Raw genomic sequence first — 14427 nt, forward strand, 5'->3', positions numbered from 1 at the left:
ATAAAATTATTCTTACAAAAAGTAGTAGTCAAAACTATAGATCTACTACTTTTTATTAACAATTTATTTACAAAATAATTATTTTTATTATTTATTATTCACTACTTTACATTTTATAAATAAAAAAAAAATTGTCAAAATGTATAGAATGTGAATGAATAGTAATTGATATATAATAAAATTATTATTTTTAATTATAAAATATATTTTTTAAAATTTAGGTTTAACTTTTTATTTTGATTTGATGTTTTTAAATATTTAAAAAGTACTATTTTATTAAGAATTACAAATTAATCATGATTATTGGATTGCAAGCTCATCACTACTACTCAACTTGACAACTTGCAATTGTCAATAATTCTTTACTTATTTAATTTGGACTTTGACTTGCATATTCACATAACAAGGAGAGATATAATGGAAAAATAAAAATTTTGTTACACAGGTTTTAAGATTTTTTAATTGTCTCATAACTCAAAATTATCTTTAATTACAATTTATTCTAAGAACATAATTTGTAAAGTTATGGGTTATGTAAACTTGGTGCCCATTTAAAAAACAGTGGGGCACACCTGAAATCTAATGAAAAATATTTATTTTATTTTATTTTTTTAAATTCTTTTTACTATAAATCTTTTTTTTTTCAAAGTCCATCATAAAATTCACTTTATATTTCTCTATTTTAATTTTTCAAAGTACATTATAGAACTGGGTGCAACTCATAATCTGAATTCAAATTTTTAAAAATCGGTTTCAATCTGAGTTTGTCTCTGGCTAATTCGGTTTGAGTTTCGGTCCGATTTTAAAACTTAAATTTTGGTCCGAGCATACTCGGATTCTCAAATTGGAATCTAGATAAACAGTACTAGTTTTGATTATTTTCGGGATTATTATCTCTTTAGTAATCATATTTTTATCAAATAAAGTTCTAAATTTACCATTGACAATGGACAGGAAATTTAAGTTTTAAACAACACGTGATTTAAGTTTTATGTGCATCAATATAATCGAATACATTGCAATTACATTCAAGATAACCAAGGACTTCATTCATGAATATTGAATATAAATTTTAAAAAACAAAAAACAAAAAACAAATTCCTTGAAAATAAGGGTGGCTGAATCATAGGCCGGGCCTCAAAGAAGACCATTTTGGGCCATTAATCTTATATTTTGTGTGCCCATCTCCTGCCTTACCACTTACTGGTTAGGGCTCACTCACCACCAAACCCAGCCATTTTGACAAGAAAATACATTTGTTTCCCCTTTTTTAAAACAAAAACAAAATAAATGTTATAATACTTATTTTATATTTTTATCCCTTTCACTTGAAAGTTATTAAATTCTTTTTCGAAATTTAAATATACTTTTTTTTTTCCAAAAAATACTGCAATAATTTGATTAATATACACGAAGAATTTTACATATAATTTTTTTGCTTTGCTTAATATATATTTTTTTTAAAAAAACCATCCACAGGAATGATTGATTTACCAAATAGTTATATATTTTTCTTTTTTTGAGTAATGCTGCATACAATCATGGGTTATGTAAGTACTTTGCACTCATTTTGAAAACTAGTAAGATCTATTATTAAAAAAATTAATTTTTTCATATAGATCTTAATTTTTGTAAAGAGAATGCACGGTGCTGGAATGTTCTATGACTGTAAATATCATTTATCTTTTTATTTTCCTAAATTGTTGTTAGGCTCATGTAGGCTATGTAATTGCAATGGTGGGTGTATTGAGCTGGGTTACAGTATCAATAAGATTTCTCCACCCTGGATCATAATAATATTAATAGGACAGCAGGAATCTGGGATAGACAAATAAATGGCATGAGAAAACACACAAAAAACAGGATGTTTTTGTAAGATGATGCACCATTTTTAATAGCTGGAGGGGCCTTTCAATTCCCACCATTTTGTTTTGATCCATACATTGCATGTTGTCCCTTTCCCATAACCTGCTCTCTCTCTACCCCCCTTGTCATTGCGGGAATCCTATGCTTTCAGCTCCCTCATATTCACCCCATGTCTGTGCATACATGCATGCATGCATGCATGTAATAATTTACATGCATGGCAGGACGAAATTCAGAGCTAATTTACATCTGGACCCCTTGTGTTGAGCTACCCTTCTTCCCATCCTTTTCATGCAAGCCTACGTACGTACTCCCTATTCATCATTCAAATATATATATATATATATATATATATCAATAAGGAAATATGTCCACTTCTTGAGAAAGAATTTTAGGTGGGAAGATCCATTAATAAGGTGGTGTAGGAGTGGTTTCATTGGTGTTCAATTGCCTTTATTTTCTGATCTTTCACATGCTTCTTCTTGGTTGATCTCGTACAAAGTTATATCAATTTTCCATTTAATTCATTAGTTTTTTTTATTTATAAAATGATATTTAATTTCTTGTATTTTTTTTCTATTTTTTCATTTTCTTACCCACCTTATAAAAGAGAAACGATTTGTACAATTTTAAAATATGTAAATATAGCGTACTTTTTTTTTAAAAAAATAATAATAAATCGGTGCGGAAAAGACGCCTTCTTAGTTATTTTCATTGGTCCAACTCTTGCACTACACGTTCTTGTTATAATAACATTAGAAAAAGGCTAAGAAATTGAAAGACCAATTTCATTGAAATTTCTCTTGTTTTAATTGTCTTGGAAATTTACACAAACGAGATTAAAGAGCTAATTAATTAGTTTAATTAATATAATCACTTTGTTTTAATTTTGTTGTACCAAGAATTGAGCTAATTACCCTGTTGTCCACGTTAAAAGACCAAGAGATCACAAGAGAGAGCTGGACCATTTATTTTTACCAAGATTGAGCATTTATGTCAATATAAAGAGCATTAAATATTACCCTTGCAATGCTGGAATTATGAGAAAATAAGATCATTTCAATTTCATTTAAAATAAAAGAATATTTATTATCAACATAAAGTACAGACTATATTTTCAATCAAGGAATCTTTAATGGCCTCTTGCCTCTTTAGCAAGGCATATTTATGTATTTATTATTTGCACCACCAAGCCAACTATGAAAAGGTAAGTTGAAATCACTTTGATAGTAAAGTTTGACTTTTGGGTTATGAGATGTACTTTAGACCAGCTGGATACTATAGTGGTGCTATAGTGACGAGCTCGTCTTTGGAATAGTAGTTATAGTTCAAATCGAACATTTTGTATGGAGTGGCTCCTATGGTCATGTTCAGGGAGGATTGCTACGTTGATCACTCCCGCCTCGCCTTTTGCTTAGGAAAAAAAAAAAAAGGTTAAACAATTGAATGCTCAACACCAAGATGCCAAAGGATAAAGTTTCGCGCTAGATTGAATGGCGGAAATTTTGATAGTCTATTAAATTATTAATTATTTTTTATAGTTGTTATTTTAAAAATGATTTGTAAAATTCAATTAAGAAGAAGGAGACGGAGCATATTAATAAGAGTAAATCATCATATTCTTCACTTCTACATCTGTCATTTCCAATCACAGTGAGTCATGTGATGCATTTTAATGGTGATGACACTTTCTTCTTATCTTTATTGATATAAAAAAATTCATGTACAAATTTGAGAACAAACCAAAAGCGACGGTCGAGACGCTCTAACACAGAACCTTATAGACGACAAAATTGTGTTAAGATAGATCCTCCAGTGGTGTTGGACAACGTAGTCCGTCTGACCCTTCAGATTCAAACCACGTGTGCCCACCACAAGGGACAGGATCCTGCAGTTCTTCATTTCTTTCTTTGTTGCAACTTGCGAAGCAGACGCAGACGCAGCATTGCATTTCACAGTCAGGTAAAAAAAAAGAAAGTATTGTGGCGGTATTATCAGGAGGCTAATACGCAGGTAAACCTGCGTTACCGTATCTTAAACTGCGGCACTTAACGTGGTTGGAGAAAGCATATGCTAATAAGAGAGGGCCCCCACGGCTGCACATTGCTTGCATCGTATGGCTTCCTTTGCATGGTACCATGATTCAAATCTCGTTTTTTCCACGCGCTCTACACGCAGTGTGCACGCATTTTCTTTATTATTAGGTCTTTGGCCGCTGTTCCCTGTTGCTGTTGTTACTGTGATGGTGTCAATCTTAAATCTTACAGCAGCTTACTTTCATGAGAAAAAGCCCTCTACCTTTGCACAACCTTTCTTTCTTCTCTCTCTCTCTCTCTCTCTCTCTCGCAGCTTTAGATAAGTACACCACACATCTGTAGAAACTTTCAACAGATTAAAGCCCAACATAGCGCCATTGAAAGCCGACCCTAGTTGGAACCCCACCGTTCCTACTGCATTAAGTAGCTTTTGAAAGCAAGAGATCCTAGATTATCATCAATCTTTAGTTTTTATATACCCTTCCCCGTCTCTTCTTCCCCCACCATTTACTATCACGGCGTGGTTTGGTTCGGAACTTCCCTTTGAAAGAACCTTTTGGAGTTGCTTTCTGTACCTCTCCCCCAACTTTTGCCTGCTTCTCTATCCTCTTTGCAACCAAAGATTCGTTCTTTTGGGGGTGCATATACTCTTTAAGATTCATGTCAGGTTTATACTCGCAAAATTTCTCGCCCGCAAGAACTCTATCTCCGCATATAAGAAGCAACACGGATGTCGACAGGCAAGAAATCAATTCCTTAAACTTGATGAGAATTTTGACTTTCATGTCCACCTTTAAAATAGCTTTTATATTAATCTCTGGGTGTTTTGTTTTATGCCATCTTCTTTTATAGTCTGTACTTGACAGAATTGTTAGCGGAGCACCAGAAACTTGGACCCTTCATGCAGGTCCTTCCTATCTGTAGTCGACTCTTGAATCAAGGTTGGTTCTTCGGATCTATATCTATGCATATTCTTTCTTTCGTAGTTCCAATTGAATTACCTGATCTTTATAGTACAATTTCGTAATACTCGACAAAATTCCTATCGATATACATTCTTGGAGTTCAACGTATTTCTTAGGAAGACACTTGAACCATGCTATCTATATAATGCTTTAAACAGAAATATGACTGCATCTTATTGATGTTTGTAAGATAATTCATTAAGGGGTCGATGGGGTCGAACTCTTATTCCTTGTCTGATAGGAAGTACATGGTTTTTGCATATTACTAGCTGATAAAAATTTTGTACCGTTAAAAAAAAGGTAAAGAAGAGTAAATTCTTTTTTCTTAGAGATGGAAAGCAACAGGACAGGTTCTGCTGCTCTGCCTACCTTTGCCTTTTGGTAATGCTGTCTAGCACATATTTAAAATGGGAATGGGAAAGAAGCGTGGTCTCTTCAAGTCATGATTGTTTTATTTCACCTTCCACCCCACTCCATGTATCTTGTAATCGCCTATTATAATCTTAGTAGTTTGTATTCTAAATATTGAAAAGAGAAAATGTATAATTTCTGTACTCTTTTATGTCACAGAGATCCTACGGGTTTCTGGAATGATTCCCAATCATGCGTTTAGTGACTATGATAGACTGCAGCGTGGAAGCCATGGCCCTATGGCTTCATTTGATATAATGTCAAACAATAGGCCGACGGGCTTCAGTGGTTGGAATGGCCTGCCACATGAAGTAAGTATTTGCAATTCTGCTAATCTTAGTATTGCCCTTTCAGTTTATCTCACCTGTCTCGGCTTTTTGCAAATCAGTCTTCTCTCTCCTACTATTATCCATGCATTACATCCACTTTTACTGTTTTTACTGAGTATGATCAAACATGTATAGCCCTTGCATAAGATTTACATGCCATGCTTGGAAAATCCAAAAGGAAAACATGTGTAAAGAGTATTATACCATTTATCCTTAATCAAGTATAGCCAAAATGTCAATGCGGTGCTTTCTGGATTCCAAGCAGAGTGTTAGTTATAAACTAGATTTCACATGGTTCAAATTGGCTTGATGTTTCTGCTTCCCATCATAAACCAAAAAAAGTTTGTTTTGATTTATAATAGAACTTTATTTGTCTGGCCAATCACTAGTTAGCTCAAAATTATCAGTTATATTTTTGCCTGACAATTCAAGAACATCTGGTTTTTGGCGCGTTCAATGATTGCATCAATCTCATAGGTCACACTGACTTATTGCCAATAGTTCACTGTGTGAAATGGATGCATCTCATGTTGCATATGTAACCCACCTACTAGCATATCGCATTACTCCTCCTGGTTTGCCTCATTGATACTTCCAAAAACATGTGAGAACTTGATGGGGAAATATGCCATGGAACGTGGCAAGAAGTGTTGGATTTGTGCATGGCCTTAGTTGTCTTCAGTTGTTTACTGGTGTCAGACACACTGACAAAAAATGTAGCTAAATTTCTTGCACAAAATTAACCAGAAACCAGACCTTAAGCTGTCATTTGGTGTGGTGCCTTGTAGTTGTACATTCAAGTGTACCTTAAGCTGTGCCCTTTGTACAGTTCTTTATGTGACCTTCTCTTAACAGCTTTGCTTATCTCGAGCTAAGACATTTATTTTTTGTTAATCTGTAACTCCTTCTCCCCCTCCTTTTCTCCCCCTATTTCAGTTTGTGTTCAGACGCTAAGTTAACCAGATGCCATATTCCATGTTCTTTGGGGTTGTGCTGGTAATAAAAGGGTTGTATCTGATGCATGGGGAATTTCTTATGAGAAGCTTTAGTCTTGTGTTTGGCTTGTGGCACTGTTTAAGAATACATGGATCTAGTTAATACTTGAACATGGCATGGATAAATTTATGATGTACCTTTATGTCTATATCTATTATCAAATTCCTTATTATATGGCAAAAAATGATTATCAACCTCTAGCTTTGTAAGATTCTTAAGCTTTCTTTTCTGTCAGTGGCGTAATCTCCCCGAACTGCCAGTAGCACATAAGTCGGACGTTGTACTTTCAAATTACCTGTGATTTGATGTTCATTGCACAGAGTAACTATAACTTGTTTCGCTGCTTCTTTAAAATATTAATATTCCTCTTCTTCATTTTCCTTTTCTTTTCTTCTTTTCCTGAATTCTGTAAGTGCCATTTGTTTTAACAGTACTAAGAGGTTAGGTTCATGATGTAACAGAGATTAGGAGGATCACAAGGGATGAATATGGATTGGAAAGCAGCACCAGCGAGCCCAAGTTCCTACAATGTCAAGAGGGTTTTACGCTTGGAGATTCCTGTGGAAAGCTATCCGAATGTAAGCGATGTGAACAATTTGAAAGCATTATTTGATATTGATATCTAGATTATATTTCTGTTGAACTCTTTGAAAGATACAGAAATATATCTATTTGATATTGATATCTAGATTATATATCTAAAATCTCTCTCTCTCTCTCTGGGTGGTATTAAAATATGTTTCAGTTCAACTTTGTTGGCCGGCTGCTGGGCCCTAGAGGCAATTCACTAAAGCGGGTGGAAGCCTCTACAGGTTGCCGTGTGTTTATTCGAGGAAAAGGTTCGATAAAAGACCCAGACAAGGTACTATTTTTTCCTTTGAACATACATATAGAAGCTAACTCAACACAGCCTTACTGATAACAAAAAAACTCAAAACAGCCTTAACACCAGCTAGGTGGAGAGGCTACTCTAATCCTCTTTGGCCATTTCTGGATTTCTCCCACATCTATCTCTTCATGACTCATAAATATTCTTCTATGCTTTTGTATTCTCAAGGAGGAGTCATTAAGGGGAAGACCAGGTTATGAGCATCTGAATGATCCACTGCACATTTTAATCGAGGCTGAATTACCTGCCAATGTGATTGGTATACGGTTGAGACAAGCACAAGAAATCTTAGAAGAACTTCTGAAACCTATGGTATCAATCTAAAGTCTCATTCCTTCTTTAGAGTGTTCAAATACAATAAAAGCATGTTACTCTTTCATAATTAACATTACTTTTGTCATTTGGACGTGGTCCATTCAGTAGTATTGGGTTATTACCAACTAAAAATACTAGTTAACACTATTATTATGATTACATTCTAATAGCTGAACTTAGGAATTAATGGCTTTTGGAATACGACCATGTTGTGATTCCTCCTTGGAAGATCTTGTGGCAATGTTAGATTCTTGTAACTTTGTACTTGCTTTCGGTCTTCAACTGTGTCTTTACGTTTACTCATGAAAAACTGTGTCTGTACTCTTTGTTACTTCTAAAAAAACTCTCTTTACTTTTTATGTTCAATATGTCACACTTATAATCAATCTAGTCTTTTCCGGTCCAAAGTGATATTCCCTTTTAAAAATTAGCACATTCTGGATAGAGAAGGGTATAATTCTTCCACATTCATGCATGTTTGAATGTGTTGTTTTAAAGATTCCTTGCACTTGTATGATTATAATGTCCTCACACACTCAGACTTTCTCCAATTTTGATGTGCAGGATGAATCGCAAGATTTTTATAAGACGCAGCAGTTGAGGGAACTGGCTATGCTAAATTCCAATTTTAGAGAAGAGAGCCCCCAACTGAGTTCTAGCATCTCTCCTTTCAGTTCCAGTGGAATGAAACGGGCCAAAACTGGTCGATAGCGATTGATCCAGTTCAGTCTTCTATTTTGTTCCTCCGGGACAGAGTCCGAAATATTCTTGCCAATTCATGGCCTAGTTTTATCTCAGTTCTGCTTTAGCTACAAAGAGAGGGCCTTGCTGATGTTTCTGAAGCCTGAAGACTGGGACAATTTTCTGAATCTTTAACAGGGGAGTGGAGAGGGAAAATTCTTTTAGCTTTTATCATTGTTGTTGGTTGCACTTGTAGCATAGAACTCTAAAGTTGACCTGTTTATATTTTACAAGTCCAGATTATATCTCACCATCGCCGATATCTATGGTGCAATATGTGATCTTTGGAGGAGTTGAGCTTCACTTTTTATGGTTATGGCAAAAAGACAAAAGAAGGGTGGATCGAAGTTGCAGACTGCTTAGTTAATTTTTGCCCCATTTTGCAGAGAGAATGAATGTTTGTATGGTTGGATATATATCTATTTCTTTCTTTTTTAGCAAGGTGGTCTTGGATATCTGAGAGTGACGAACAAGCTGTAAACTCTGCACAAAAGAAAGTACAGTAGCTTGTAAGTCATCGAAGACATGACATCCTAGGACGGAATAGAAACTACAAACAATTTTGCGAAAAGAGAGTTTTTAATTCTACTGCCATTTTTTATATTGGAATTTTTGTTTGTTTAGTTTTATTTTTTGCAGGTGTGCAATTATCTGATATGAATGCAACTTACACTCTTGTTCATTTTTCTTCTATTATTTCTTATTATTGTCAAAAGAAAAATTCTTATCATCAGCCATTGTTACCCTAAGAAAAAAGAAGAAGCTATAGCTATGAAAGTGAATAGTGGCTGATACATAGAATTCTTCGATTACCATCACTTTGTTAATCGACATATTTTTGACCATTAAGGTTGATAAAAAAAAAAAAAAAAAAACGGTGGTACACTCTTGATCTTTTTACATGATTGAGGGTGCAAAATATCAAACATGGCAAAGGATTGCATCTCTAACACGTACGAAGCAGCTCGCAACCAGCAAGTTCAGGTCTTTTAGAACTTTTGACGCTCTCATGATTAACCCTTTGAATGCTCCATTTTTGAGTCATTTTTGTTGGTGTATTTGTTTGAAAAGGAGTTGGGAATTTTAGAGATGTCAGAAAAGTTTGGCTGACTTATAAAAATTCTGAGAAGAAGTCCCAGGTTAGCCTCTTTGGGAAGAGTCAAAAGCTTCAATCATCTTTGCCACAAATAGATATGTATCTATCACCTTTTTATAATGCAGCAACGCCTCCGAGACGCACTACCCTTGCACGTTGTCCAGTTCCTTCGTACCGTGATGGTGTAAGTACTCGCGTCTTTAATTTGCTCGTGATCACTCGGGACTGAGTGGATGTATTAAGATGCAAGACGGAATAAAGAAAGAAATTTTTATTTATTATTATTTTATTTATTATCCTTTTATCATATTTTGATCTTGTATTAAATGATTGACGTATAAATAAAATATAATAAATAATCTCTAATCATTTAATACTACATTATAGAATGATGTAAGGATAATAATAATACGGATGGTGGCTAACACCACTCAAAAAGAGATAATAAGTATGATTTGATTTTTACTTAATGACAGTGTTAGCTATAAAATCAACCAGCCCAGCCCACTAGGAAAAGATTACCAAAAGTAGAAAGAAGATAAAAGAAAATTACAAAGAAGAAAAAAGAAGTTAAGTTAGACACGTAGAGGTGAAAGGATATAAAATTGACAAAAAATCAATCACTCAAAAAAAGGACATTTTTCTATTGATAGGGGATCCTCAAGGGTTCCAAAGACATCATCTTCTTCCTCTAGATAAGTCAGACACGTAAAGGTGAAAGGACATAAGATTGACAAAAAATCAATCACTCCCGAAAAAAGGACATTTTTCTACTGATAGGGGGTCCTCAAGGGTTCCAAAGACATCATCTTCTTCCTCTAGATGAAAGAGTCTTCTTCAATTTCTATTGTACTAAGAGTAAACAAGGTCATAAGGGGTTGTAAAAATCACCAAGCATAATAGATTTGCCCCCAAACACCTGGTGGACATAAACTTTTATGATAAATCACGTAAATCTATGTCTCCTATTTATATTTCATGAGCTTGTTCAAGCCACTACCGTGAGCTTGTTCATTCTTATTGTTGGGTTCTGGCCATACCAAAAATGCATAAAAAATCAATATTAAAGAAATGCTTCAATTCTTCGATTGCTACAAAATGGTACTCTCTAAGAAACATTAGTAATGATAATGGATTTTTTTTTTTTTTAATTTTTATATCTTCCTCTTTTTTTCCTTTTTTTTTTTTTTTTGTAAAGTACATGAACCAAGAAGAAACAGTCTTACTTTTCTACAAACCCGTAACAAATGTTAGTAGTGTCTTGGGAATTCAGCTATCTTACAAGTTGCAAGGCCATTATAAGATGAAGTCAAAGAAGCTTCTCAAGAAGATGTTATGGAAGCCCTTCTTTAGTTAAAATCGATGAAGGTCCGGTCTCAACTCAAGTTTATCTAACTTATTTACCTATTTTTCTTCTCGCTAGTTCAGGGTTCTGAAGATTTTGCTTCTACTACCATAGGGCGAGGGCCTTTGCCTTTCATTCCAATTTTTGTGAGTATAATCTTCCAAAAACTCCATCTTCGAGTCTACACAATTTATTTACTTCTTTTTTTTTTTATGGGAAATTTCTTATTATGGTTGTAGATGTTATTTTAGGCATTTTGAGCTGGATGACATATCCTCTCTCGTGTTCGGACATCTTTCTCGTGAATGGAAACCGCAGGCAATGTTTGCGAAGAGCCTGGCTTTCTGTATTGGTCGAAAAGCACCAACATCATTATCCTTTTAACAGTTAATGGTTCGGTAGGTAAGATTCTCTCACTGCTTTTACTTGCATTTTCTAAACAAACAAGGAGACTATCCACCAGAATTGAGCTAGATAATCACAATAACAGCTTTAGCAAAAGGATGCCAAAGATACTGAAACAGAGACTTAAAGAACACGATATATGCCAAACATTAAACAAAACCTGTAAATCCACCAAATAACCAGAGACATTTGGAAAATCTCTCAAAACACATGATATCCATTACAAAAACGAAGAGGTACTCTAGGTAGCTCTATAACAGCGATCAAAACTTGAATGCCAACTGTAGAACACATTCCTTAAGCAACCATATATCCTAAGCAGTAGCTTCCAAAAATGCTCTTCCAGGTCGACGGTTCGCCAAAGGTCCATGGCATCCAAGAAGCTGCAAGATTGAGAAAACTTTGTTATTCTGAATTTACAAAGATGAGTTAGGGCAGGTTTGGAGCCAAAATCAAAACACAAAATTCTCATCTCATCTCATCTCATCATTACATCTTTTTCAAATCCCCATACAAAATATAATAAACAATTCAACTTTTTCAAATTCCAATACACCTTTTTCAAATCCCAAAACAATAATAATATTAAAATTTAATATTTTAAACTTCAAAACAAAACACAAAATTCTCATCTCACCCCCCAAACCTACCCTTACAAATCACACACCCATCCCACTATGTAAAATGTGCACTTTTATCACTCTTGGATCGTCATTTATTTTTTTAAAGAAATATTAAATGGTTGATGAACAATGTCACCTCATCATAGTGGGATGAGAATGTGGTATGCAGAATTTTTCTTACAAGATTAAAAATTAACATAATTTGAGAGAGAGAGAGAAAGGGAGAGAGAGGGAGGGATCAACAGAAACACTTTAACATAACTCAGTCATTACATATTCTACAAAAACTATCAACGACAAACCTTCGCATTGACGCCATCTGGTACAATCCGATTCTCCGTTTTGAACCTCAAGTAATCGGTCCTGTTGAACTTGGTGAAACCCCTGAACATTGCAACATATAAAGAATAAGGTCTAACTCAGTATACCCCATGTTGGAGACAGTGGGTGTTCATTAAGCCATCTAATAAAATACGGCAATCTATATGAACAAAAACATTACATTAGCAAAAATGAGACTTGAAGAAGACATATGACATAAAAATATAACAAATTAACAGCACCTAGGAACAAACCTATCCCAATAAAAAATAAAGGAGTTACCAAAAAAAATCAGCAAAAACAAAAGCAATCCTATAAAACGCATTATATTTAACCTCAGTATTCAGACACAACTCCTCAAAAGGAAAAATAAATCTAGTGGACCTACAAGAGCACTTTAATAATCGAAGTTCAAAACAGATGATGAATATGCCCACGTACCACTTCCTGCTGACAATGATCTTCTGACGACCAGGAAACTTGAATTTTGCTCGGCGTAGGGCCTCCTGTGCATGATGGCTGTTGCTGTCCTTGCAACGAACAGACAGGAGAACTTGGCCAATGCTCACTCTCGCACAAGTGCCCAATGGTTTCCCAAAAGCACCCCTCATCCCAGTCTGAAGCCTATCAGCTCCAGCACATGAAAGCATCTTGTTGATACGCAGGACATGGAAAGGATGCACCCTGACTCGCAAATGGAATGCATCTTTCCCGGCAAATTTGGCCATATATTTGTTGCAAGCAATACGTGCAGCCTCGAGAGCTTCACTTGAAACATTCTCTTTTTCCCATGAAACCAAATGAACGCAGAAAGGAAACTCATCCACACCTTTCTTCTTCATTCCTACGTCATAAATCCTGATCTTGGGGTCAGGTACACCACGGCAAAACCGTGATTTTGGGTATGGCTTATTCTTGATCTGGCGATAACACCTCGCAGGTCCTGCAAAACAAAAGGTCATCAAATACTGTGCCACCAATTACCTTGCAAACATAAGCACCTAGAAAAATTTTGATACTTCAGAACTATTCAGTTTGAAGCATTACATCAAAAATGTAAAAGCCTAACAATAGTAAGTAATGATAAGCTATAATGAAAAAATATATTGCACCGTGAAATAAGTGAACCAGACGATGTCGAAAAGTTATAAAAACAATGCTAAGGGTAAAGAGAAGAACAGAAAGCAGAATCCATTAACTTCATTATTTGAAATAAATTCCTTGAAGTCCCAAGTTTAACACAATATCCCAAAATGCCTTAAAAAAAAAAAAACTACTTTTAACTAACAATAATAAAATGGGCCACTAAAGTCCATTCATTTCTTCTTCCATGAAATATTAGCAATCAAACATAGAATACGCGAAGCCATATATATAACCACACAATACATGCTCCATGTGCGAAACAAATTCGCAGCGATAAGTGAAAGAGGAAAACATTAAGGCTAGACAGAAAACTGTTCGAGATAAATAATACGAAAAATTATCATTCAATCACAGATATCTCCTTAATTTCCGACCAGGAGGCCATTTCCGACATCAAGCCATAGATTGAGCGAAACCGCAAATGACACATATCATGAATTTCAGAAATCAATATCAGTGTTAAAAAAAAAAAAATACAAAATAAGAACAGACTTACTCCTCCCCATGGCTACTCTTCTCTGCTGCTTACACGGCCTAAAGTCAAAATAACCCTAAAAATTGAGAGAGCAGAATCAAGCTTGGGTATATATAGAGATGGGTATGGCGGTACCAAATTGGACCTTTCTGGAATTTGGAAACCCTGAATACGTGTGAGCTTGCGTCATGCTGATAGGCCCATTAAACCGACACGGTCCAATTACGTGTACGTAACGCAGCGCAGCCCAGCCCAGTCATAGTGAGTCGGTTTCCTTCTTGGACCCGGCTCTTTTAAATTTCTATAATAAAATTTTCTTTTCTGCAAAAATAAAAATTAAAAAAAAAAAGAAAAGAAAAATGCGCAACATCATAAAAGAGATGCTATATGTTATTTCTTTATTTCGCATTCCTTTAAAGGTTGATGGACAAGTAACATCGTTTGTTTTCAAAATTCATATCAACTCAT

At 34.8% G+C, this 14427-nt stretch overlaps 2 protein-coding genes across 2 annotated transcripts; one reads left to right on the top strand and one right to left on the bottom strand.

The window, feature by feature from the left end:
* Positions 1 to 4083: 4083 nt before the first annotated feature.
* On the top strand, positions 4084 to 8915 carry LOC109020862 (KH domain-containing protein At3g08620-like). The gene is made up of 7 exons (XM_019003383.2): positions 4084 to 4642; positions 4755 to 4843; positions 5438 to 5589; positions 7065 to 7181; positions 7349 to 7465; positions 7661 to 7804; positions 8372 to 8915. Exons 1-7 carry the CDS (start codon positions 4563 to 4565, stop codon positions 8516 to 8518), a joined length of 846 nt encoding a protein of 281 aa, XP_018858928.2. The 5' UTR covers positions 4084 to 4562; the 3' UTR covers positions 8519 to 8915.
* Positions 8916 to 11456: 2541 nt separating this feature from the next.
* On the bottom strand, positions 11457 to 14100 carry LOC109020863 (60S ribosomal protein L10). The gene is made up of 4 exons (XM_019003384.2): positions 13981 to 14100; positions 12780 to 13281; positions 12320 to 12401; positions 11457 to 11777 (listed from the first exon to the last, which is right to left on the bottom strand). The coding sequence occupies exons 1-4, from the start codon at positions 13988 to 13990 to the stop codon at positions 11709 to 11711; spliced, it is 663 nt and encodes a 220-aa protein (XP_018858929.1). The 5' UTR covers positions 13991 to 14100; the 3' UTR covers positions 11457 to 11708.
* Positions 14101 to 14427: the final 327 nt, after the last annotated feature.

The sequence above is a fragment of the Juglans regia genome, chromosome 14 (assembly GCF_001411555.2).
Source record: "Juglans regia cultivar Chandler chromosome 14, Walnut 2.0, whole genome shotgun sequence".
Taxonomy (NCBI): domain Eukaryota; kingdom Viridiplantae; phylum Streptophyta; class Magnoliopsida; order Fagales; family Juglandaceae; genus Juglans; species Juglans regia.

Excerpts from the sequence above, each read along its gene's own strand:
- LOC109020862 (XM_019003383.2), top strand. The coding sequence starts at position 4,563 with ATGTCAGGTTTATACTCGCAAAATTTCTCGCCCGCAAGAACTCTATCT. Across the intron at positions 7,182-7,348 it reads CTGTGGAAAGCTATCCGAAT|TTCAACTTTGTTGGCCGGCT; the intron begins GTAAGCGATGTG and ends AATATGTTTCAG. Across the intron at positions 7,466-7,660 it reads CGATAAAAGACCCAGACAAG|GAGGAGTCATTAAGGGGAAG; the intron begins GTACTATTTTTT and ends TGTATTCTCAAG.
- LOC109020863 (XM_019003384.2), bottom strand. Across the intron at positions 12,402-12,779 it reads ATCATTGTCAGCAGGAAGTG|GGGTTTCACCAAGTTCAACA; the intron begins GTACGTGGGCAT and ends TGCAATGTTCAG. Across the intron at positions 11,778-12,319 it reads CAGATGGCGTCAATGCGAAG|CTTCTTGGATGCCATGGACC; the intron begins GTTTGTCGTTGA and ends TCAATCTTGCAG.